At 44.6% G+C, this 24,575-nt stretch overlaps 1 protein-coding gene across 1 annotated transcript; it reads right to left on the bottom strand.

The window, feature by feature from the left end:
• Positions 1-1,058: 1,058 nt before the first annotated feature.
• LOC122706055 (solute carrier family 22 member 6-like) lies at positions 1,059-24,091 on the bottom strand (the record flags this gene model as incomplete). The annotated part of the gene is given in 11 exon segments (XM_043921223.1): positions 1,059-1,304; positions 1,643-1,846; positions 10,285-10,393; positions 10,543-10,702; positions 10,704-10,755; positions 12,424-12,527; positions 12,690-12,816; positions 13,172-13,337; positions 14,500-14,654; positions 16,850-16,953; positions 23,753-24,091. Coding segments are annotated over 11 exon segments (1,584 nt in total), but the record flags the coding sequence as incomplete, so codon positions are not given.
• Positions 24,092-24,575: the final 484 nt, after the last annotated feature.

The following is a 24,575-nucleotide window of genomic DNA, read 5'->3' as shown; positions in this document are numbered from 1 at the left end:
TTAAGTCATTTTAAAAAGTTTTTGTCTGTACCATGTGGCATGCAGGATCTTGTTTCCCTGACCAGGGATCAAACCTGTGTCCCCTGCATTGGAAGTGTAGAGTCTTAACTACTATACTGTCAGGGAAGTCCATTTTTTTTTTTTGTCTTGTTTTTTGGTTCCTTTTGACGTATAAGTCAAATTGTATCTGTCCTCTATTTGAGATGCTCTATCACTTTCTCATCTTTTTCAAAGTAAAGCTCCTGGTCTCAAAAGTACTTGCAAGGCCGTTGTGTGATCAGCCTCTTCTTCCTCCTTGATCTGGTATCCTAGCACTGCCTCCTTACTAGTCTGCTCCAGCCAAACAGGACTTGCTGTTTCCAGAAATTGCCAAGCACTTTCCTTACTAGAGGACTTTGCACTACTGTTACCTTTGCCCAGTAATAGTAAACAAACGATTAAGTTTCTACAAGATAAGGACAACGAGATCATACAAAATGCCTGGGCTTTGAGTGGTGGCCAAGGCCCTCAGCCCAACAACTGCAAGGAAATGAGTTCAGGTAACAGCTGAAAAATTGATGCTTTCAAATTGTGGTGCTGGAGAAGACTCTTGAGAATCCCTTGGACTGCAAGGAGATCAAACCAGTCAATCCTAAAGGAAATCAACCCTGAATATTCATCAGAAGGACTGATGCTGAAGCTAAAGCTTCAATACTTTGGCCACCTGATGCAAACAGCCGACTCATTGGAAAAGACCCTGATGCTGGGAAAGATTGAAGGCAGGAGGAGAAAGGGACGACAGAGGATGAGATGGTTGGATAGTATCATGACTCAATGGACGTGAATTTGAGCAAACTCCGGGAGATAGTGAAGGCCAGAGAAGCCAGGCAATTGCAGAGAAGCCTGCGGCAGTCCATGGGGTCACAAAGAGTTGGACATGATTTAGCGATTGAACAGCAGCGGCGGCAGCAAAGGCCTACTGTATAGCAGAGGGACCTATATTCAGTATCTTGTAATAACCTATGAGGGAAGAGAATCTGAAAAAGAATATATATATAATGGAATCATTTTATGTGCATAGCTGTTTTTAATGAAATGATAGGATGGGTCTGACCAGGAGTGGGGGGCCCCGGGGAAGTATTCTCTGGAACCACAGGTCCAGTCGAGGCCCCTCGCATCTTCCCCTGGCTGCGATTTCTCTGTTCCTCCTCCTGGGGTGGAGATGCAGGGACTCCGTCCACCCTCTGCCCCTGCTCGGTTCTCAGGAGGACTGGAGTGGGACCATCTGCTGTTCCTGCTGCTTCTGCCCCGATTTCTCTTCCCACCTATGGGGGAAGGAGAAGCAGGGTGTGGGAGTAGAGATGGGGGATCCTTTTTAGGTTTGTGCTCAGTTGTCCCACTTTATGTCCAAATCTCCCACTGTTTCCAAGAGTTGAGAGTCCCAGAAGGGATTCTAGGGGACTCTGCCTATCTGTGAGAACAGGACCAGGGAAGCCAGAGGCCTGGATTCTGGCCTTGGCTCCACCAGAGTCTAGCTGAATGACCCCAACTAAGTCCCCAGTCTCCCCTGGATCTGTTTTTTTTTTTCTTCTTGTTTTGTTAAATGGATGGGATCAATGATTTGTGCAGTCCTAGAGCTCTGAGGGTATGGGGGGAAGCCTACCTTCTCTCCAGGTCTTGCAGTGTGTTGGGCAGCGGCAGCCCCAGCGTCTCTGGCAGGGGGGCAGTGATGGGGCAGGCAGCCACGAGGACCCCTCCATAGATGAAAAGAGGCAGGGAAGGGTAGAGGTCGGAGGTCATGCCCACCAGCGGGCTCAGGATGCTGCCTATGTTGGCCAAGCAGCTTGTCACATTCATACCTCTCTGCCTGCGGGGAGGGAGAGCACCCTGGTGAGGCCAGTAAGGCTTGTGGGTACCCTAACTCTGCCTGTCAATCTTGTTTTCTTCTTTCACATTCCTCCCTGGTAGCTCAGATGGTAAAGAATCTGCCTGCAATGCAGAAGATGGGAGCATGACCCCTGGGTCGGGAAGATCCCCTGGAGAAGGGAACGCAACCCACTCCAGTGTTCTTGCCTGGAGAATTCCATGGACAGAGGAGCCTGGCAGGCTGCAGTCCATGGGGTCACAAAGAGTTGGCCATGACTGAGCGACGAACACTTTCACTTGTTTTTCACAGGAATGCACTTACCCTGGCTGGCTAAAAGGAAAGTTGATAGTAACTGTTTTCAGAACCAAGAAGCCCAGGCTCCGGTTCCAATGTGAACTCACTGTGTAACCGTGAACAAACCCCCAACCAACCTCTTCCCCAAGCTGCAGACACCATATCCAGCTTTGATGGGCACATCGAACCACCCACTTGTTCAAATATCTAGTAATCATCCTGATGACTCCTGTTCCCTTATTTCCCCACGTCTTTGGATGGCTCTTCCTCCAAAACACATTCAGAATCAGTTCCCTCCTCCCCATCTCCGCTACCACTGCCTACCACGTTGTGAAAGTGGTTAGTCACTCAGTAATGTCCTTGTGACCCCAAGGACAGTAGCCTGCCAGGCTCCTCTGTCCATGGGATTCTCCAGGCCAGAATACTGGAATGGGTAGCCATTCTCTTCTCCAGGTTATCTTCCCAACCCAGGGATCGAACCCGGGTTTCCTGCACTGCAGGCAGATTCTTTACCAACGAAGCCCCTCTGGAAGCCCCAGGTTACGATGAGTCATTTTCACCTCTTGCCAGTGCCATTGCAGTAAGCTCCTGGTTGGTCTTCCCATTTCTACTTTTTTTTTTTTTTTAATTACTTTACTTGACTGTGATGGGTTTTAGTTGCGACACTTGGGATCTTCGATCTTTGTTGCAGCTTGTGGGATCTAGTTCCCTGGTCAGGGATCAAACCAGGGCCCCCTGCATTGGGAGCAGAGTTTTAGCTAGTGGACCACCAGGGGAGTTGCCCCGTTTCGACTCTGGGCCCTTCTATTCCCAGTCTATTCTCCATGAGGAAGCCAAAGTGATCTTTATTTATTTTATTTTTAAAAATTGGATTATAGTTTCTTTGCACTGCTCTGTCATTTTCTGCTGTAGAGCAAACTGACCCAGCCATATGTGTATGTATCTCCTGTCTTTTTTGGATTTCTTTCCTGTTTAGGTCATCACAGAGCACCAAGTAGAGTTCTCTGTGCTATACAGGGGGTTCTCATTAGTTATCTGTTTATATATAGTATCCGTAGTGTAGGCCATTCAGGTATGACTTAAATCAAATCCCTTATGATTATACAGTGGAGGTAATGAATAGATTCAAGGGGTTAGATCTGATAAAGTGCCTGAAGAGCTACGGATGGAGGTTTGTAACCTTGTACGGGAGGCAGTATCCAAAACCATCCCAAAGAAAAATCCAAGAAGGCAAAATGGCTGTCTTCTTTTGGAGGAGGCTTTACAAATCGCTGAGGAAGGAAGAGAAGTGAAAGGTAAAGAAGAAAGGGAAAGATACATCCAACTGAAAGCTGAATTCCAGAGAACATCGAGGAGAGATAAGAAGGCCTTCTTTAATGAACAATGCAAAGAAATAGAGGAAAACAACAGAATGGGAAATACTAGAGATCTCTTGAAGAAAATTGGAGATATCAAGGGAACATTTCATGGAAGGATGGGCATGATAAAGCACAGAAATGGTAAAGACCTAACAGAAATTGAAGAGATTAAACTCCTCAGTGGCCACAGGACTGGAAAAGGTCAGTTTTCATTCCAATCCCAAAGAAAGGCAATGCCAAAGAATGTCCAAACTATCACACAACTGTGTTCATTTCAGATGCTAGGAAGGTTATGCTCAAAATACTTCAACCTAGACTTCAGCAGTATGTGAACTGAGAACCTCCAGATGTACAAGCTGGGTTCAGGAAAAGTAGAAAAACCAGAGATCAAATTGCCAACATTCGCTACATCATAGGGAAAGCAAGGGAATTCCAGAAAAACATCTGCTCCTGCTTCATTGACTAAAGCCTTTGACTGTATGGATCACAAAAAACTGTGGAAAATTCTTAAAGAGACCACCTCACCTGTTTCCTGAGAAATCTGTATGTGGGTAAATAAGCAACAGTTAGAACTGGACATGGAACAATGGACTGGTTCAAAACTGGGAAAAGAGTGTATCAAGAGTGTGTATATTGTCACCCTGCTTATTTAACTTCTATGCAGAGTACATCATGTGAAATGCCTGGCTGTATGAGTCACAAGCTGAAATAAGATTGCCAGGAGAAATATCAACAACCTCAGCTATGCAGATGATGCTACTCTAATGGCAGAAAATGAAGAGGAACTAAAGAGGCTTTTGATGAGGGTGAAAGAGGAGAGTGAAAAAGCTAGCTTAAAACTCAACATTCAAAAAACTAAGATCATGGCAGCCAGTCCCATCACTTCATGACAAATAGAAGGGTAGAAGCAGTGACAGGTTTTATTTTCTTGGGCTCCAAAATCACTGTGGACAGTGACTACAGCCATGAAATTAAAAGATGCTTGCTCCTTGGAAGGAAAGCTACGACAAACCTACACAATGTATTAAAAAGCAGAGACATCACTGTGAACAAAGATCCATATGGTTAAAGCTATGGTTTTTCCAGTAGTCCTGTATGGATGTGAGAGTTGAATCATAAAGAAGGCTGAGCACCAAAGAACTGATGCTTTCAAACTGTGGTGCTGGAGAAGACTCTTGAGAGTCCCTTGGACTGCAAGGAGATCAAACCAGTCAATCCTAAAGGAAATCAACTCTGAATATTCATTGGAAGGACAGATGCTGAAGCTCCAATACTCTGACCACCTGATGCAAAGAGCCGACTCATTGAAAAAGACCCTGATGCTCGGAAAGATTGAGGGCAGGAGGAAAAGTGGGTGGCAGAGGTTGAGATGGTTAGATAGCATCACTGACTCAATGGACATGAATTTGGGCAAACTCTGGGAGATAGTGAAGGACAGGGGAGCCTGGTATGCTGCAGTCCACGGGGTCCCAAACAGTTGGACACGATTTAGTGACTGGACAACAACAAACAAAACCAATAGTGTGTATATGTCAACCCCAAATTCCCCCACAGTGATCTTTTAAAACAGTAACTTAGATCCTTACACCCTCTGCTTAAAATCATCTATGTTATCTCATCAGGCTAGAATAAAATCTGACTTCCTTCTAAATTCCTATGTGATGGGTCCTGACTACCCAGTTCTTATCTTGCACCCTGTCCCTTTCTTTCCTCATTTATTTTTTACTGTTGGCCTTTGATCCTTACAGAGGAGACCTACCCAGATCATCTTATCTCAAGTACCAACCTAGTCACTCTCTCTTTTTCTACATTTTTTTTTTTTTTTGGAACCTTAGGAGCAGAGGGTTGAGTTAATTATAAATCTCAGTTCATGACCCTCACCCTCTATTATCGTTTGTACTTGAAAGGCCTTTTTATTCCCCATCTTAATTGTTGAGTCCTTTTTATCAGTATAATCATCGCTGTTGTTCAGTGGCTAAGTTGTGTCTGATTCTTTGCAACTCCATGGACTGCAGCAGGCAAGGCTTCCCTGTCCTTCACTATCTCCCAGAGTTTGCTCACACTGAATCCATTAAGTCAATGATGTCATCCAGCCATCTCATCCCTTGTTGCCCCCTTCTCCTCCTGCCCTCAGTTTTTCCCAGCATCAGGGTCTGGTCTTTTCTAGAGAGTCGGCTCTTCACATCAGGTGGCCTATTGGAGCTTCAGCTTCAACGTCAGTCCTTCCAATGAATATTCATGGTTGAGTTCCTTTAGGGTTGAGTGGTTTGATCTCAGTGCAGTCAAAGGAAGTCTCAAGAGTTTTCTCCAGGACCACAATTCGAAAGCATCAACTCTTTGGCATTCACCCTTCTTTATGGTCTGACTCTCACATCTTTACATGACTGCTAGCAAAACTGTAGCTATAAAATAAAATATAATATTGTTATCCTCTCCTAATCCCTTCCTTGCCAAAGTCAACTTACTATGTCGCGTTTGATGTGCACTTTTTATTTGCATATGTCCTTGTAAAGTATTGTTTTGTGTGCAAATATTTTAATTTACCTAAATGGTATAGGCAATAGATCATTCTATTTCTCATTTCATTCAGCACTCTTTTTTTTTTAATTGGAGTATAATTGCTTTACAATGTTGTGTTAGTTCAGCACTCTGTTTCAAAGATATTTCCATGCCTATCTGTTTACCTACTGTTGCATACTCCTCCACAGTGGGCATTTCACCTAAATGGCTAGACTGCTGCCCATCAGCCATGACCTCAAACAACACTGCAGTGAGTGTGACCGTGCACAGATCATGTAGGCATTCCTTTGTGAAAAGTTCTTTAAGAAGGGCGTGGTTAGGGCAGTGTGTGTGTGTGTTTGTGTGTGTGTGTTTGTGCACGTCCTGCCAGTATCTCTAGAATGGCAGCACCAACTTTCATACCCACCAGTGCTGCATGTGGGTCACGTGGGGATTCAGGGATCCTGTATTCTCTTGTGGCCACCGACAGTTGGCATAATCCAGCTTTTTAATGTTGCCACTTTAGTGTGTGCAAAGTGACGATCTCATTCTTCATGTAGTTAATCTTTTGGGCTTCACTGTCTATAAAATGCCCATGTATTTATTTCTTTTATCAAGTTTCTACTGAAATTCCCTCTCTTCCTTGTTGATTTGTAGGAGTTTCGTTTATATTTTTAATATTTGAACTTTGTCAGTGTTAAATGTTGTAAAAACCTCCTCCCAATCTACCCTCTGTCTTTTAATACTTTTTCTTTTGCTTGTGGCTTGCTTGTGGAGTCTTAGCTCCCTGATCAGGGATTGAACCCAGACCCCAGCAGTGAAAGCGCCGAGTCCTAACCACCGGACCACTAGGGAATTCCTCTCTTTTAAATTTGTCCATTGCATCCTTCAATAAGCAGAAGTCCTTTTTGATATAATCGAATCGATATAGTTGCCATATTTCTCTTTTCCTCTTCCTCTCCCTCCCCTTCCTTCCTCCTCCCCCGCCTTTATCTCTGTCTTCATCTGCACCCTTGTCTCCATCTGTATCTATTAGTTTCCAAGCCCTCTCATTAATTCTGTTTGTTTCTTTTTGCACCAAGAAAGCCACAGACACACCATGGCTTTGTTATATGTCTTTATAGATGGTAGAATGAGAGACTCCTCTTTGCTTTGCTGTTTCAGAATTGACTAGCAATTATGGTCTTTTTTCTTCTATATAAATTTTAGAATAAGTTTTTGGAGTTCCTAAAAAATGACCTAATTGAAATTCTGATTAGATTCTGTTGAATTTCTATAAATTTCTAAAAGTTACCTTGACATCTTTATTATGTTATTCTAAACAAAAGTGTGGAATGTCTCCCCATTTGCTAAGATAATCTTTATATCTTAAGAAGTTTTCATAAAACTTCTCCATGGAAGTCTTGGGTGTCCTCTGTTAATTTCCTGATAATATCTTGCTTTAGGTGCTTTTCTGAATAGTGTCTTCATTTTCAAAGATTTTCGAGGTTATCTTCTGGATTTTCTCTCTAGATTATTGCTTCTAGGGTATAGCTTCTATGTTATTGCTCTTGACATTCGGTAATTTGATTTTGTAACCACCATCCTGCTAAACTCTTTTATTTATTTATTTATTTATTTATTTGTTGATTCTGCTGGCTCAGATGGTAAAGAATCCACCTACAAATCGGGAGACCTGGGTTCGATTCCCGGGTCAGGAAGATCCTCTGGAGTAAGGCATGGCAACCCACTCCAGTATTCTTGCCTGGAGAATCCCCATGGACAGAGGAGCCTGACGGGCTGAAGTCCATGGGGTTGAAAAGAGTCAGACACGACTGAGCAACTAAGCACGCACACATTGATTTTGTTGGTTTATTTAGGATGATGGTCTCTAAATCTCTCTAAATAATGATGCTGTACACACTCCTCTTTTAATTTTTTTTTTAAGATTTATTTATTTTTGGCTGTGTTGTGTCTTTGTCACTGCACACAGGCTTTCTCTAGCTGTGGCAAGTGGGGGCTTCTCCTGTTGCAGTGGGGGGGCTTTTCATTGCAGTGGCGTCTCTTGTTTCAGAGGATAGGTTCTAGGTGTATGGGATTCCGTAGTTGTGGCTCATGGGCTTTAGTTGCTTCATAGCATGTGAAATCTTCCCTGACTAGAGATCGAACCCATGTCCTCTGCATGGGCAGGTAGATTCCTGTCCATCGTACCACCGGGGAAGACACCAAATTTCTTATTTCTTTTTATTTCTGAATACAGCAGTGTTGTCCAGGATCCCCGGTACTGTGTTAAACAGTTGATTCTGAGGTCAGAGCGAATGCATATGACTTTCTTCATCATGTATAGTGCGTGCTCAGGTGCTCTGCTTACCTCTCCAGGCTCCCAATTCCCAATTGCCCTTAAATGGTTGGCCTAGTTTTCCCAGACTCTTTTTCTAGCTCCTTGGTGGAGATTTAAAAATACTTCAAGGATATTTAAAAATACTTTATTATTTGGGGGATTATTGTCGATGTTATTCTGTCCCTTTAATGGAAATAGTCTTTTCCTCTCATTGATTTCCAGAAGTTCTTTATAAATGCTGTGTACAAGTCCTTGTAAATACCTTCTTTTTCTCTTTTTACTCTGTTTATGGTGGAACAAATGGCCAGGGGGGAAAAAAAATCCAACATAGAAAAATCTATCAGTGTTTCTTTTTTGGTTAGGCTTTTTAAAGAATGTCTTCAGAAATATTCCCCTCTTCAGCAAAAATTAATTTTTCTTGAAGGTTGAAATATGGATTGCATTTTATTTATTTTGCATACAGGTAAATAGTTGTCCTGTTGGTGGTGGGTGGTTTAGTTGCCATCATGTCTGACTCTTGCAACCCCATGGACTATAGCCCACCAGGCTCCTCTGTCCATGGGATTTCTCAGGCAAGAATAGTGGAGTGGGTTGTCATTTCCTTCTCCAGGGGATCTTCCCGACTCAGGGATCAAAGTTTCCCTTTTTCTCTGTTTTTAGGAATCATTTATGTAACATTGGAAGGTTTGTTCCTTGAAAATGTGGTGGAACCCACCTGTATTAATATCTGGGCTGGGTGGTTTTTTTTGAGATTAGATTTTAAAGTTTATTATTCAAAATTTTAATTTATTCTAGAATTAGTTTTTCTATATTATTTTTAAAAAGAATTTGTCAATTTAAATTTAGAATTTATCAGTAGAGACTTGTTTATAGATTTTTTGCATCTTTAATTACATAATTAAATTTTTGCATCTTAACTATTCTAGATTTATTGTTCAGTTTTTTCCCCAATATTTATTCATGTCTAGTCTTTTTAAAAATTTATTATTATTACCAGGCATTTGCCCATTTCATTGGTATTTTCAAAGATTGACTTTTTGTTTTGACTCTCTTTAATACATTTATTTTCTATTTAATCTATTTCTGGTACTATTATTATTTGTGTTTTATAGTTAAGATGACTGAGCATTTGGACTAGTTACCTTTTATACCAGAGCCATATTCTTTTTGTTTTTTTTTTTTTGGATGCACCATGTGACCTGCAGGATCTTAATTCCCCAGCCAGGGATTGAACCTGGGGCCCTGGCAGTGAAAGTGTTGACCATTGGGGAATTCCGGGCCATATTCTTAACTATTGTACTTTTTTGCTCTTAAAGTCTATCTTGACCTCTCTACCTGTCTTCTGGTTAATATTTGCCTAGTATATCCTTTTCTTTTTTTTTTTTTAGTATATCCTTTTCTATTTCTCCACATTTAAGATTTTCATGGTCTCACGTTTTAGATGGGTATCTTGTAAACTACATGAATTATATAAAATCCACTTGGATTATCTGTCTTTTAACTGGTAGGTTTAATCTGTTTAAAAATACACAGAAATGAGAACAAATTAAAGACAAATAGGAAGATGGTACTAGTATCTCAAAACATATCAGTCAATACAATAAATGTAAACAGATTAAACCTGCCAGATAATCCAAGTTGATTTCATCTAGTTCATGTAGTTTACACTTGAACTAGATAAAATCATGAACTAGATTAAAAAAAAAAAACACCTAGGTTAAAGAAAATTTGTCTCTTAACTTGTAGGTTTAATCTGTTTACATTTATTGTATCAGCTGATGTATTTTGAGTTACTAGTACCATCTTCCTTTTTGTCTTTACTTTGTTCTAATTTCTGTGTGTTTTTGTTCTTCTCTCTTGCCTTAAAAAATAATTGCTTGACCTTTGTGCTCCTTCTGACTGGAAACCATCTGGCCCTAGGGCCTGATTGTTCCATCCTAGGACTCCTCCCCAACACCCCCACTCACCTCATTACTGTGGGGTACAGCTCTCCCATGTACATAAGGAGGCAGTTCATGGAGCCAACCAAACAGCCTTTTCCTATCACGGCCATCGTGATGCGGAGGAATATGTGATCTGGAAGGAAAAGAGGTGGTGATAACGTGCTGGGAAACATTTGGAGGAGCCTTGAGATTTTCACACCCTCTGGGTAGCTGACTTGGGCCAGATTGAGATCCGGGCTTGGGGAAGGACGAAGACGGGAGCTGGAATGGGGCGGTACTCACCCAGGGGGATCATGGCACAGGTCACAGTGAAGACCCCCGACAACAGCAAGGAGGCTGTTTGGGTACGTTTGCGGCCAAGTGATTTGGTGGCCAAAAAGCCCAGGAAATAAAATGGTGGGTCCACAATCGTGAAGAACACGTGGGCCAGGTAGATGTTGATCTCCAAACTGCAGACTCATGACCATGCCATAGAGGCCGAAAAGAATTACGAGCCTGGGGCAGGAGCAGAGGGGAATGTGCTTTGAGTAATAGGCATGCCATGTCTACATAGTAATTACGGTCTGCAAACTGCTCTCACTATCTGTTTTTTCCTTTAGGCCTTATATCAATCTTTCAGTGGGGTTTTTATATTTTGAATGCAGATAAAGTCTTCCTTTAATTCTAAAAAAAAAAAAAAAAAGAATGTTATCTATCATACATTTAAAAATTACCTAGGAGAAAATAATGTTTTTAACCTCACAACAGGTCTTCTTCCCCTCCTTCCAGGTCCCTGCTCTGTGTGTGTGTGTGGGTGTGCTCACGCGTGTGTGTCCTCACTCATATCCAACTCTTTGTGACCCCCATGGACCTCAGCACACCTGGCTCCCCTGTTCCTTCACTATCTTCCAGAGTTTGTTCAAATTCATGTCCGTTGAATCAGTGGTGCTATCTAACCACCTCATCCTCTGCCGCCCTCTACGTTTTCCTTCAGAACAATTATGGAAGTATGCAAATCAAGTGAGATCACGGTTATACTCTTGTCAACGGCAAATGATCCCCTTGCCAGGAACACGTTGCACAGTATTTAGAAAGACATAGTGGCAGGCAGCCTCCAGGATGGCTCCCTGCTAGCAGACTCACTCTAGAGACGCTACTTGCTGTGTGATGAAGTGGCCAGCCATGGTGGGAAAGTCCTTGTGGAAAACTGAGAGCAACCTCTAGAAGCTGAGGTTAACTCCCAGCTGATAGCCAGCAAGAAGCCAGGACCCTCAGTCCTACAACTGCAAAGAGATGAGTTCAGGTAACAGCTGAAAAATTGATGCTTTCAAATTGTGCTGGAGAAGACTCTTGAGAGTCTTTTGGACAGCAAGGAGAGCAAACCAGTCAATCCTAAAGAGAATCAACTCTGAATATTCATTGGAAGGCTGAAGCTGAAGCTCTGATACTCTGGCCACCTGATGCAAACGGCCAACTCATTGGAAAAGACCCCGATGCTGGGAAAGATTGAGGGAAGGAGAAGGGGACGACAGAGGATGAGATGGTTGGATGGCATCACCGACTCAGTGGACATGAATTTGAATGAACTCCAGGAGATAGTGAAGGACAGAGGAGGCTGGTGTGCTGCGGTCCATGGAGTCGCAAAGAGCTGGACATGACTGGGCTACTGACAGCAAGCTGGGTGAACTTAAAAGTGGAGTCTTCTTGAGTTGAGCATCCAGATGAGAATGTGAAGTCCTAAGCTGAGAACTCAGCTAAGCTCTGCCTGGATTCCTGACCCATGGAAATGGTGAGATAATAAGTGTGTGCTATTTCAAGCAGTTAAGTATGTAATTTGCTACATGGCAATAGAAGAATGCAGACTTCTTCAGGAGAACGTGAGAGCCTGTGATACAGAACTCTTAGGTCCAGAAGCTCAGGGCTTCTTGGGGGTGGCTGCTTCTTTTTTTCTCAAGGTCAGTGGTGCTGCTTGGCTGAGCTCCAGGCTCAGGAGATGAGGAGAGCTGGGCTTTCTCTCTCCCTCAGCAGGTGGGGAGCCCTCTGAGTCTCCAGAGTACCCGTGTCCTTTCCCACTGGAAGTGGGGCTTCCCTCCACCTCCCAACTACCCAGGCTGTCCTGTTTGCTCAGTCTGCTTACCTTCCCATCAGCTTGTCTGTCTCTTACCTGAGTGGGGACGGACCTACCACAGTGGGATGATACAGAAGAAGAGCTGACACAGAGCAGGGGAGCGCAGCATCTGCAGCATCGACGGCTGGGCTTGGCCCTTCTGCAGACTCATCTGGAGCAGCTGTTTGGATAGATGGGGCTCAGGGCTTAGATTCCCCTGGGGACCCGTCCCCCCACCCCCTGCCTGGGAAGCACCAGATGACCTGGGTTCTAGGATGAGGGGGGAGGTGCAGGCGGAGCCCTGGTGGGGTATCACAGAGGGTCTCGGGTGGGGGTGTCTCACCTCTGCACTCAGCTTGGCGCCCTCTTTTTGCTTCCTATTGATCTGGGCCACTCTCTGCAGGGCCTTCAGGGTGACGTCCAGGTTCCCCAAGGAGGAGTGCCAGAGGGCAGACTCTACGAAGAACCTGTGGGTGGGGTTTGGGGGTGGCATGAATTTAGCCTGAGTTGACAGAGTTGTGGGTTTCTGAGAAAGGCACAGACCAGAGTGGGGAGACAGCTGGGAGGGGTGAAAAGAATCCTGGGCTGAGGTTAGGAGCTCTGGGTTCTACTTCAAGGATTATCCCTGCCTACTTGGGAGACCTGGGATAAGTCTTACCCCTCTCTGGCCAAGGTCTTCCCTATCTATCAGTGTAGACATTGGTTCTTTTTGCTTTGCTCTGCTTTGATACTTAAGGAGGTAGGGAAGGGGTGTTCTGGGAGACGCTATACCCATCTGTGACTTATTTTGAGCACTCTACCCTACATTGAGGTCCCACTCAGCTGGAGTAGACGAAGGTGACAAAGAGGGGCAGAGACACCAACAGCTGTAGGTGGCGCCAGAGGGGCAGAGCATAAGCCATGCCTGCCAGGGAGAGCTGGCCTAGGGTGGGAACAAGTCCTAATAGGAGGCCCAGACTTGGACGGGCATGGATGGGCAGCCACTCCAGATCTGGGGAGAAGAGCAGAGCTTAGGTTGAAGTCAGGGTTGTGTGAGTATGTGTGTATTTGGGGGGTGGAGGAGGAGCTTCACACTGGAGTGGAAGGACTCATCTCATGAGCTCCGTCCTACTCTGCACGCCCCTCACTGGATAAGGCGAGGATGGTATGATATTTGGTTAGGTTCAGTGTGTGTGTGTGTGTGTGTGTGTGTGTGTGTGTGTGTAGGGATGGTCTAGAAGGTTCTGAATTCCTATGCATGCTCCTAATCAGTGTCACCATCCCAACACTCATATTTCCTTGCTTCTTCCGAACCTGTTTTGACCTGCCTACAGCCACTCTCTCTGCACTTCCTTCAACTCATTTTAATTCAACAAGCATTTAGAGTTGAAGATCCTGTGCCATGCCCTTTGCTTGACCTGGGAAATAGAGATGAATGAGCCTTATGCTCAGGCCATTCTGCAGCACTTTCATTTCCTCCAAGGGGTCATACTCTGGCCTCAGGGACTTGTAAATTCTTTTCTTTTTGTCTAGAACTCTGCCCGAGAACTTTACTTCCTCTCTTTCTGCCTCACATTTTGTGCAGTTCTGACCTTAGATGTTACCACTTCTGGGGTGATTTCCTGGCTCCCCAAGCCCTGGTTGAGCACCCCACTTCTGAACTCCCACATCGTCAAGGATAGCCCCCGTCTTCGCCTTTAGTAAACCAATTTGTAACTCCTTGGCAGCTCACCCAGTCGACTATTAACTCTTTAAGGTCACGGGTAGTGTCCTCTTGTTCACTTGTTTATCCACAGTGCTGGATGTGACACAAATTAAATGCCTTTTGAAATTGTATTTAGTGAACAAATGTTGAATAAAAGATTCCCTGTGTGATTGACTGGCTTCTCTAAGCAACCCCACTCCAATCTCTGAGTCTTAGTTCATCCTTACAATGATCCCTAAATACCTATGAATTCCAGCCCCAAATGATCAGAGCCACCAAAGAGGCCATGATCTTAATTATTTTCTTCTTGGGACACTACCTACTCCAGGAAAGACCCAGATAGGTCAGAATGGGCTGGGACAGGTACTCAGGGAAGGAGCTGAGGTTTGCATCTATCAGGTTCCCTGGTTCACTGTGCCCCTGTGATTGAGGAGTCCCCATAAGCTGACCCTCCTGGGTTCCCGCTCACTCAGAATCACAGATGAGCTGCTGGCACCAGACACAGCCATGCCTGAGAGGAATCGGCAAGCGCAGAAGGCTGAGAAGTTGAGGGCGAAGGCAGCGCAGGTCCCTGAGACCACTAACAGCAGGTAGCTCCAGGTCAGCACCTTCAGGCGGCCCAGCCTGTGAAAGGAGGGAAAACCTGGCAAGCGCATTGCTTGCTCCCCTGTCCTGTGTCCCTGGCTGTCTCATCCTTGATGCCCTGGGCAATCTGACAGGTGCTTGTGAGGCTGCCTGCATCTGACCATGGGGTAGATGCTGAGATAGGAGGCGGGGAATAATTGGGTGAAGGTTGGCATCTAGGGGACCTGTTGTTGGGAGGATCCTTGGATTGCTGCTGTCCATGGTCCTGATGCATCTCTGCAAACCTCTGTGGAGGGAGTCACACACCTTTATCAGAATCACAGGGGTGTGTTGAAAGCAATCCAGATACCAGAGCCCCACTTATGGCGTATTGCCTACCTGGAAGGTATGCTAGAAACCTGACTTTTAACACGCTTCCAAGGTTTGGGAGCTACTGCTTTGGAGTGTGGTTGATTCTTTGACTGTTGGTTGATGGAAACAACCAACATTCCTGTTAGGAGACAGCGCTTTGTGATATTTTTTTAAATTGAGGTATTATTGACATACAGCAGTGAAATAGTTTCAGGTGTATAACATAATGATTCTATATTTGTATACATTGTGAAATGAGAACTACAATAAATCTACTTATAATTTATCACCATATATAGTTACAATAATTTTCGTGTGTGTGTGTGTTATGAGAACACTTAAGATCTCACTTTGTGACTTGCAAATATGCAATACAGTATTATTAAGTACAGTCATCATGCTGCACATTACATTCCCATGACTTACTTATTTATAGCTTTAACTTGGTAACTTCTGACCTTCTTCACTCATTTTGGCCATCCCCTCCTTCCTGTCTCTAGCAACTACCAGTCTCTTCTCTGTATCCATGAGCTTGGTTTATGGGATTTTTATTTTGGGGAAACTTATGCAAGGTTTATGCTTTTGCAAAATAGATTTGACTGTGGCTTATATTTTGTGAATAATAAAGCTGATTTTGTGTCTTTGATCTGCTGTGACATAGTACTTTCAAACTTCTTTTTTAAAATTTTTTTTTAAATTTATTTATTTTTTAATTGAAGGATAATTGCTTTATAGAATTTTGTGGGTTTCTGTCATACATCAATAAGAATCAGCCATGGATACACCCTCAAATTTTATTCTTTAGAAAACTGCCTCTTACTATTCATCCCATGGTTATTTTTATGGTCTCTGGCCTGGAAGACAGTCAAGGTTAGGGTAACAAACACTGAGTCAGGTACTAATTTAACGCTTATCACAGCCTCCATTTTATAGATGGAAAAACCAAGTCTGAGAGAGGTGGTATAGCCTTCTTGTGGCACACGCTTATGGCAGACCTGAGGCTGGTCCCTAACTGCTGTTGATTGCCAGGTCTGTATTTGCTTCTGTGACACTTACATGTCACATACAAGGCAGAAGTGGGGGGAAACAATTTCTTCTGGGTGTCAGAAAATCTGGATTCTTGTCCTGCATTTGCCACTTGTTAGCTGTGTGACTGTACTTTTTTTTTTTTTAAAGTAAACATTAAATATTTACTTTAGGACTTCCCTGCTGGCACAGTGGGTGGGAATCCGCCTGTCAATGCAGGGACTTGGATTCGATCTCTGGCACGAGAAGATGCCACGGACCAGCTAAGCCCATGCGCCACAACTGCTGAGGCCGTGTGCTGCAGTTACTGAAACCTGAGTGCCTAGTGCCCGTGCTCCACCACAAAGAGCAGTCCCTGCTCTCCACAGCTAGAGAAGGGCCCTCGGGCAGCAACAAAGACCCAGTGCAGCCAAAAAAAAGAAAAATATATATACAATTACAGAAGTAAAGAATTACCATAAAAGTTCAAACAATATAATAACAAAAAGTGAAAAGTTCTCTTCTTTCCATTTCCACTCCTCAGAATTAACAACATAATTTTCTGGGTTCCTTCTAGGCACCTTGGGCAAATTATCTAACGTCCCTGAACCTCAGTGTCCTCATTAGCAAAATGCAGTTAACTGTAACATTCATGCTGGCTTCACAAGGGTATTGTGAGGAGGAACTGAAAGGAGGTGAGACATGGGAAGTGCTGAGGGACAGTTGTGTGATTCCTGCAGACCTTCCAGACACGGTCAGGCTTGGGTGGGTCAGTTCTGTGTCCCTCTCTGCGTTCTCAGGGCTGCCAGTCTCCCCTCTGTGTCCAGCCTAGAGGGGCTATGCTTTTGCTCCTTGATCCAGGCTTGTTCATCACTGACCTGTCTGCCATGATCCCAGACATCAAGTTTCCGACCAGTATTCCTGCCATGAAGATGGACTGACTCAACTGCAGCAAAGTCTTGCGTGTACACACAAGGTCCCACTGTGAGGAAGGAAGAGCTGGAGTCAAGGAGGGCTGGGCTGGCCCCACCACAGTCCACTCCATCCTTCCCGGTGGGCTGAGTATGTTGGATTGGGACCGGCACATAAGGAGAGCCTGCCTCCGTGAGTCACACAATCTTTCTTGCCATCTTCTCCTGGTAAGAATGATTCAAGTGATTTCAAAACACGTAAGAGATATTTTTGGGGATGGCTGTGTAGCCTGCTCCCCTTTTTCAGAGCACTAATTGCTTACCCTCTTTCAGGGCTCTTTAACCTGTCCCTCCTTGGGTGCAGCTGAAGAAAACTGACAGAATTAAAAATCTGGTTCTTTTTCTTACAGATTTAGAAAAGGGACTCAGAGAAGGAAGGTTTGTAAGGACACTCAAAGCGGGGATGAGAGGGCCAAATGTGGAACAACGTGGAAGTGGAGTTGAGAAATCAAGAGACAGAGAGAGAGTGGGAGAGGAGAAAAAGAAGCAGCAGGGGAAGAGAGGCAGGGGGAGGAGGGGGAGGGGGAGAGGGAGGGGGAGGAGGGAGAGGGAAAAGGGGAGGAGGGGGAGGGGAGAGGGAGGGGGAGGAAGGAGAGGGGAAAGGGGAGGAGGGGGAGGGGGAGAGGGAGGGGGAGGAAGGAGAGGGAAAAGGGGAGGAGGGGGAGGGGGAGGGGAGGAAGGATGCAGGAACCTAGTCAGAGAGGTCAGGGTGAGGGCACAGTGCCAGAGAGGTAGGGATGGAGGGTCCAGGTGCCCTGGTTCTCCCCAACCACCTGATTGCGGTCTCTCATAAGACTGGCCTCAAGTTCTTGACCTCAGGTTCTGTGAAATACCCTTGCATCCTTCCCTTAACTTTCCATAAGCAAGTCTGAGAGGGTGTAGTTATTTGCAATCTTGTGTAAGCAGCACTTGAATAGCTTAACTAATAGTTTAAATTTTGTTGCTCTTTTTAATGAATATTAGAAAAAAGATTCCCATTTTAAAAGTACTTTATTTCGAGGTGGAGTAAAACAGCTCTACAGCCTGCAGAAAAATCATACTGCTCACAGATGCCTTTAAAATTAAGTAAAGATGACAAATGAGTGTGGCATTTCATTTACAAGTAAGAGCTAGTTTTTGTATACTTTTGAGTGAATTTTAAAACTCATTTCTTTTGTTAACAGAAAAAAGAAAAAGGAAAAAGGATTGGGATGACTAGGATGCTTAGGGAATGCTCCCTAGTTTGTATTAATATATATCCAAATGAATTCATCCTTCAGGTATAATTGCTTGATAATCTTGATTTGATTGGAAAGAAATCCTTATTTTTGAATTTAATTATTACTGTGGGACAATTAATACCCTGTGCACACACCACATGATATACAATTTGGGAGGCTGGCATTTGAACACTTTCTCCAAAGAGCAACGGACTTTCAGACAGAGTAAGAGAAATATTGCTCTGTCACTTACATGCAGAATCTTAAAAAAAGAATAAATACATTAGAACAAATGAACAAAAAAATGATACAAATGAGCTTATTTGCAAAATGGAAAGAGATTTACAGACCGAGAGAAGGAGCTTATGGTTACCAGGGGAAAAAGGTGGAGGGCAGGGATAATTAGGAAGTTTGGGATGGACATGTACACACTGCTATATTTAAAATGGATAATCAACAAGGACCTACTGTATAACACAGGAACTCTGCTCAATATTATGCAACAACCTAAAGGGGGAAAGAATTTAAAGGAGAATAGATACAGGTACGTGTATAATCGAATAACTTTGCCGTACAGCTGAGACTAGCACAACATTGCTAAATAGCTATGCATGCGTGCTCAGGCGCTTCAGTCATGTCTGACTCTTTGTGGCCCTGTGGACTGTAGCCTGCCAGGCTCCTCTGTCCATGGGATTCCCCAGGCAAGAATACTAGAATGGGTTATTATGTCCTCCTCCAGGGGACCTTCCTGAACCAGGAATGAACCTGCATCTTCTGCATTGCAGGAGGATTCTTTGTCCACTGAGCCATCTGAGAAGCCCTAAATAAACTGTGGAAAATTCTGAAAGAGATGGGAATACCAGACCACCTGACCTCCCTCTTGAGAAACCTGTATGCAGGTCAGGAAGCAACAGTTAGAACTGGACATGGAACAATAGACTGGTTCCGAATAGGAAAAGGACTACATCAAGGCTGTATATTGTCACCCTGCTTATTTAACTTATATACAGAGTAAATCATGAGAAACACTGGGTTGGAGGAAGTACAAGCTGTTATCAAGATTGCCGGGAGAAATATCAATAACCTCAGATAGGCAGATGACGCCACCCTTATGGCAGACAGTGAAGAAGAACTAAAGAGCCTCTTGATAAAGGTCAAAGAGGAGAGTGAAAAAGTTGGCTTAAAGCTCAACATTCAGAAAACTAAGATCATGGCATCCAGTCCCATCACTTAATGGCAAGTAGATGGGGAAACCGTGGGAACAGTGGCTGACTTTATTTTTTGGGCTCCAAAATCACTGCAGATGTGACTGCTGCCATGAAATTAAAAGACGTTTGCTCCTTGGAAGGAAAGTTATGACCAACCTAGACAGCATATTAAAAAGCAGAAACTTCCTAACAAAGGTCCGTCTAGTCAAAGCTATGCTTTTTCCGGTAGTCATGTATGGACGTGAGAGTTGGACTATAAAGAAAGCTGAGTGCCGAAGAATTGATGCTTTTGAACTGTGGTGTTCGAGATGACTCTTGAGAGTACCTTGGACTGCAAGGAGATCCAACCAGTCCATCCTATAGGAGATCAGTCCTGGGTGTTCATTGGAAGGACTGATGCTGAAGCTGAAACTCCAACACTTTGGCCACCTCATTCGAAGAGTTGACTCATTGGAAAAGACCCTGATGCTGGGAGGGATTGGGGGCAGGAGGAGAAGGGGATGACAGAGGATGAGATGGCTGGATGGCATCACTGACTCTATGGGCATGAGTTTGAGTAAACTCCAGGAGTTGGTGATGGACAGGGAGGCCTGGCGTGCTGCGATTCATGGGGTCGAAAAGAGTCAGACATGACTAAGCGACTGAACTGGAATATAAAATGAAAAGTGAAAAAAAGCAATGAACTTTATTGTTGTTTTATTCAAATAACTACTCTTCTGCAATTCTATGTGTTATCTGATATAATTTTTATTTAAAAAAGATTTTAGGGCTGTGTCAAACTGGGACTTCATTTTAATAGTCTTTCTTGGAAACTTGTGAATAGAATATGACTGTGGAGATGGAGACGCACTGTAGGGAGGAGTTAGGGATAAGATAAGACTGGAACTTAGGAATGGAAGGATGAGAAGCAAGAGGGTGTAGGAAAGAGGAGAGAAGTCAGAGAAGTGCTGGAGGAGGCGAGGATTAGGAGTGTGGGATTAGCAGATGCAGACTATTGTATATAGGATGGATAAACAACAAGGTCCTGCTATATAGCACAGGGAACTATATTCAATATCCTGTGATAAACCATAATAGAAAGGAATATGAAAAAGAATATATACATATATGTGTGTAGCTGGATCACTTTGCTATACAGCAGAATGAACACAAGTACACTGTGAAGTACATTGTAAATCAACTGTGAGTGATAGTTGCTCAGTTGCTTCTGACTCTTTGCGACCCCAGGGACTTTGTGACCCGCCAGGCTCCTCTGTCCATGGAACCCTCCAGGCAAGAATACTGGAGTGGGTTGCCATCTTCTTCTCCAGGGAAATCAACTGTACTTCAATAAAATTTAAAAAATAGATTTATCAGTTTTAGAGAAAATGGAAAAATAAGGGTTTGTCAAATAACAAAAGAAGTCAGAGGAGTGAGAAGAGAACACAATTTGTATGCAGCCTAGTGATGAAATCTGGGTGTAGTTCAGAATAGAAACTGATAAATGAATATGGAATATGTAGTCAGATTGAATTACAAAGAATTTCTCTGCCTCTGCTTTGCCCTAAGGTACTTGTCTTCTGTAAAAGCAACGGTGCAAGGGGCTTATATCACCTTACGGTGAGCATAGTACTTTTACTATCTACGTTAAAAGCATATGTGCATCTGAGACTCTTGAGGATCATATACTTCTGTGTGCTTCTGGACCATATATATATATGTATAGGTTGGTCATAACTTTTCTTCCAAGGAGCATACTCAGGATATTTTAATTCAGAAGGAAATAGGAGGGCACTTCCCTGGTGGTCCAGTGGTTAAGAATCCACCTTGCAATGCAGGGGATGCAAATTCCATCCCTGGTCGGGGAGCCAAGATTCTACTTGCCTCGGATCAACTCAGCCAGCATGCCACAAATATTGAAGCCTGCTTGCTGCAACTAGAGAGTCCGTGTGCTGCAAAGAAGGATCTCGAGTGATGCAACTAAGACCCGACTTGGCCAAATAAATAAATAAATACTAAAAAAAGAAAATAAGGAGAAAAGCTCAGGTAGGCTTTTTTTTTAAATTATAACCCAGGGTTAGCATCTTATTTCTATTAATACTAATTTTTTTTTTTTTTTTTGCTTTGCATTCAGAGGGATGAAGTATCCCTTTGGGATACAGGGCCCTTTGGGAGTTCTTTCCAAGGGGCAAGCTGGGACTTGTCTTCCTCAGGTGATCTGTGCTGCTGTGCCTACTATATCTAGTAGGTGAAGCATCTTCATTGAGACAAATCTTCTTGCTTAAAGCAACCCTTGATAACTTGTGAGCTATTTCATTTGCTTCACGACTCAAAAGGTCCAGCTTCACACTGGATTATACATGTAAGCTGCCTATTATCCTAATGGAGTGTTTTCTGGTGCAACCTTTGGCATTATTGGCCCAAGGAAGAGTTATCCTGGTTGTGTTCATGAAAATATGGTGGACATTGGTCCCCTACACAGTACCTGTTGGAAGAGGACTGGATTATTCTTGGCCTCTCCCCACAACTCAGGAAAATTGTAGGCATCTGGCTTTGTCAGTCACCAAAACTGATGAGAAGATAACTACTAACTCTCCACTTAGAAGGAGAGTGGTGCTCTCTCACCCAGATTCTTTGCTCTAGATGGCAAGGAATCCAAGGAAATTTGAGCTTCTGATCACACTGCCTGCTGTTTTGAACAGAAGAACAGCAGCAAGGTTGATATTAATAGTTCCTGGAGTATTGTCGAACTTGGAAAGCAGGGTGTAGAGTTTTAAGAAGGGAAACGGAAAAGCAGAATTGGAGGGATTGATAGCATACAAGTTAAGGTGGGTGGAGGAGGATGTCTCAGAATTTGGGTGAAGGCTGGAGAATAAGGAAGGCATCCCCCATCAACTATGCCAGGAGGGGATGGCATATGATGCTCAGAGGGAGGAGGACTAGCCATCCTTACTCACCTTCTGCTTCTGTGTCTTGGGTCTGGCTAGTGGGAAGTATGGCTTAACTCCTACCACTTTCAGACTGAGGCTGCATCAGGCAGGTCTGGAGACTGTGCTCACCCACAGCCCCTTCTCAAGTCATCTTTTCTGCATGGCCCTGACTACCAGGCAATGGGCCACATAATCCCACTAATTTGCCCCTTGGTGTGATGATTAGATTAAATTGCAGGATCGTGGAGGGGGCTACTCATCAATGTGTTGGGTTGAGTCAATCAGAGCCTTTTCTAAGAATTTGAATTAAGATTTACGGAAATGTTCTGGCTGGTGCATTCGTGTGACTCTTTGCGACCCCATGGACTGTAGCCCCCAGGCTCCTCTGTCCATGGGCATTCTCCAGGCAAGAATACTGGAGTGGGTTGCCATGTTCTCCAGGGGATCTTCCCAATTCAGGGATCGAAACTGCGTCTCTTAGGTCTCCTGCATTGGCAGCAACTTCTTTACCACTTGTATCACCTGGGAAGCCCCTTCGGTTGGTGGTGGGCCCTAAATCTGAGAGGTAGTGGACCAGAGCTGGGATCAGCAGTCGTCTTGTGAGATAAGCAGGCAGACGAAATGGGTTGAGGAGGAGAGTCATGGAGTGAGTGTGTAGCGATGCCTCTGGTGCTCCAATCCCTGGTTCCAGTTGCCATGATGCCTGGAAACGCTTTTGTTTCCTGCCCTTGGATTTCCTGAAATCCCTTTCCTCATGAGCTGACTGGAGAGAGCTTCCCTTTCTTGCAACCAAAAGACCATTGACTAGAACAGATGTTAAGAGCACGATCCATGCGACAGCTACAGAGTGCAGAATTCAGCCGGATGAACCATTTAGCAGGCCAGGGAGACTCTACAGTCGACTGTGTGTGTGTTTCGGGGGAGGGGTGTTAAATCACTAGAGATGAAAGGACCCTCCCCCTCCCCATAACCCTGTTCTCTTTCCCATCTTAGTTCCTTGGCTGCTCTCCATCTCCTGGCCCCAGCTGCCGAGAGCTATTTCTAGACGAAGTCAGGAAACTGTTTTTGTCTCTAGGACTCTGAGCCCAGAATCCCCTGCTCAGGAATATTCTCTTTGCCCTCCACTCTCTGCTTGCCTCCTTTCTCCACCTCTCTGTACCACCCCCACACCTTCCTACTCTCGGGGAAACCAAAGTGGACTATTGAACTCCAGCAGCAGTCTCTCTCTCTCTGGGGGAGGTTGGAGGGGCAGGGAACAGCTTTCTGCAAGGCGTTCCATAACCTTCTCTACCAGGAAGACCTCAATTCCAAGCCCTGTTCTCTGTCCTGCATTTTGGGCAGAACTCTTCATAGCTCCAGGGTCTTTGGACAAATTCAGGTCAGGTTCGCACAGTCTGTGTGTGTGTGTCTCTGCGCGTGTGTGGGGATGTGTGGGGATGGTAAGGTGGGGACACAGGGGTTGGGAGGAGGAGCTGGGGGCCCAGGGCTCCTCACCTCAGTCACGATGGTGGAAGGGAAGGTTCTGTTGTCGTAGATCCAGCCGTGGGGACAGGGTTCTGTGGCCCCTGTGCCGTTGGGAAAGGGCGGTCCCCGCTGTGGGGAGGTGAAGAGGAGGCAGGACTCTGGCCGCCCCTGCCCATCCCGGGGCAGCCAGGCCTCCGGGTCCCTGTCCTCGCTGAGGTTGGTGTTGGCAGGGGGGCGGCAGTGGTGGGTGGGGATGACGGCGGTGAAGTTCTGCAGGGTGCTGTGCAAAAACGTCAGGAGCAGGGGCAGAATCAACAGAATCATCTGGATCTTCTGGAAGCGGCCGACGTCCCCCAACTGCAGCAGGAGTCATTGAAGGCCATGGGGTAGGACCTCGCAGGGGCCCAGGAGCGGAGGCCTCTTGCTCCCACAAACCGTTTCCAGGCTCTTGGTGCAGGGGGGAGGAGACAGGCTGTCCTTTGTCTTCTCAGCTCATCAGTTCCTGGTTCTGCTGTGGCCTTAAGTCACCTGAAATAAAAACTAGTGTTTATAGCTTCTTTAGAGGTAACAAGTTAAACTGTGACTTGAAAGTAAGGCGATAAATTATTAAGACTCATTGGGTCAATGATTTGTTCCAGGGGACCTTAAGGGCAGCTAAAGTTAGATTGGCCACATGGCCAAAAAAAAAGAGGGAACCCTCATCAGAGGTAATGTCAACGGTGCCTCTTTTCTCATCATAGTACAATCCACTCCCAATTTTTCTCCTTCCCTCAATTGTAACAGCTAAAACCAAGGAAATGTCCACCACAGTCTATCCCATTATCTGTTTAACCATCCTCAAGCCAGGGGCAAA

This window comes from Cervus elaphus, chromosome 2 (genome assembly GCF_910594005.1).
Source record: "Cervus elaphus chromosome 2, mCerEla1.1, whole genome shotgun sequence".
NCBI lineage: Eukaryota > Metazoa > Chordata > Mammalia > Artiodactyla > Cervidae > Cervus > Cervus elaphus.
This window is presented reverse-complemented; position numbering and strand designations above follow the sequence as displayed.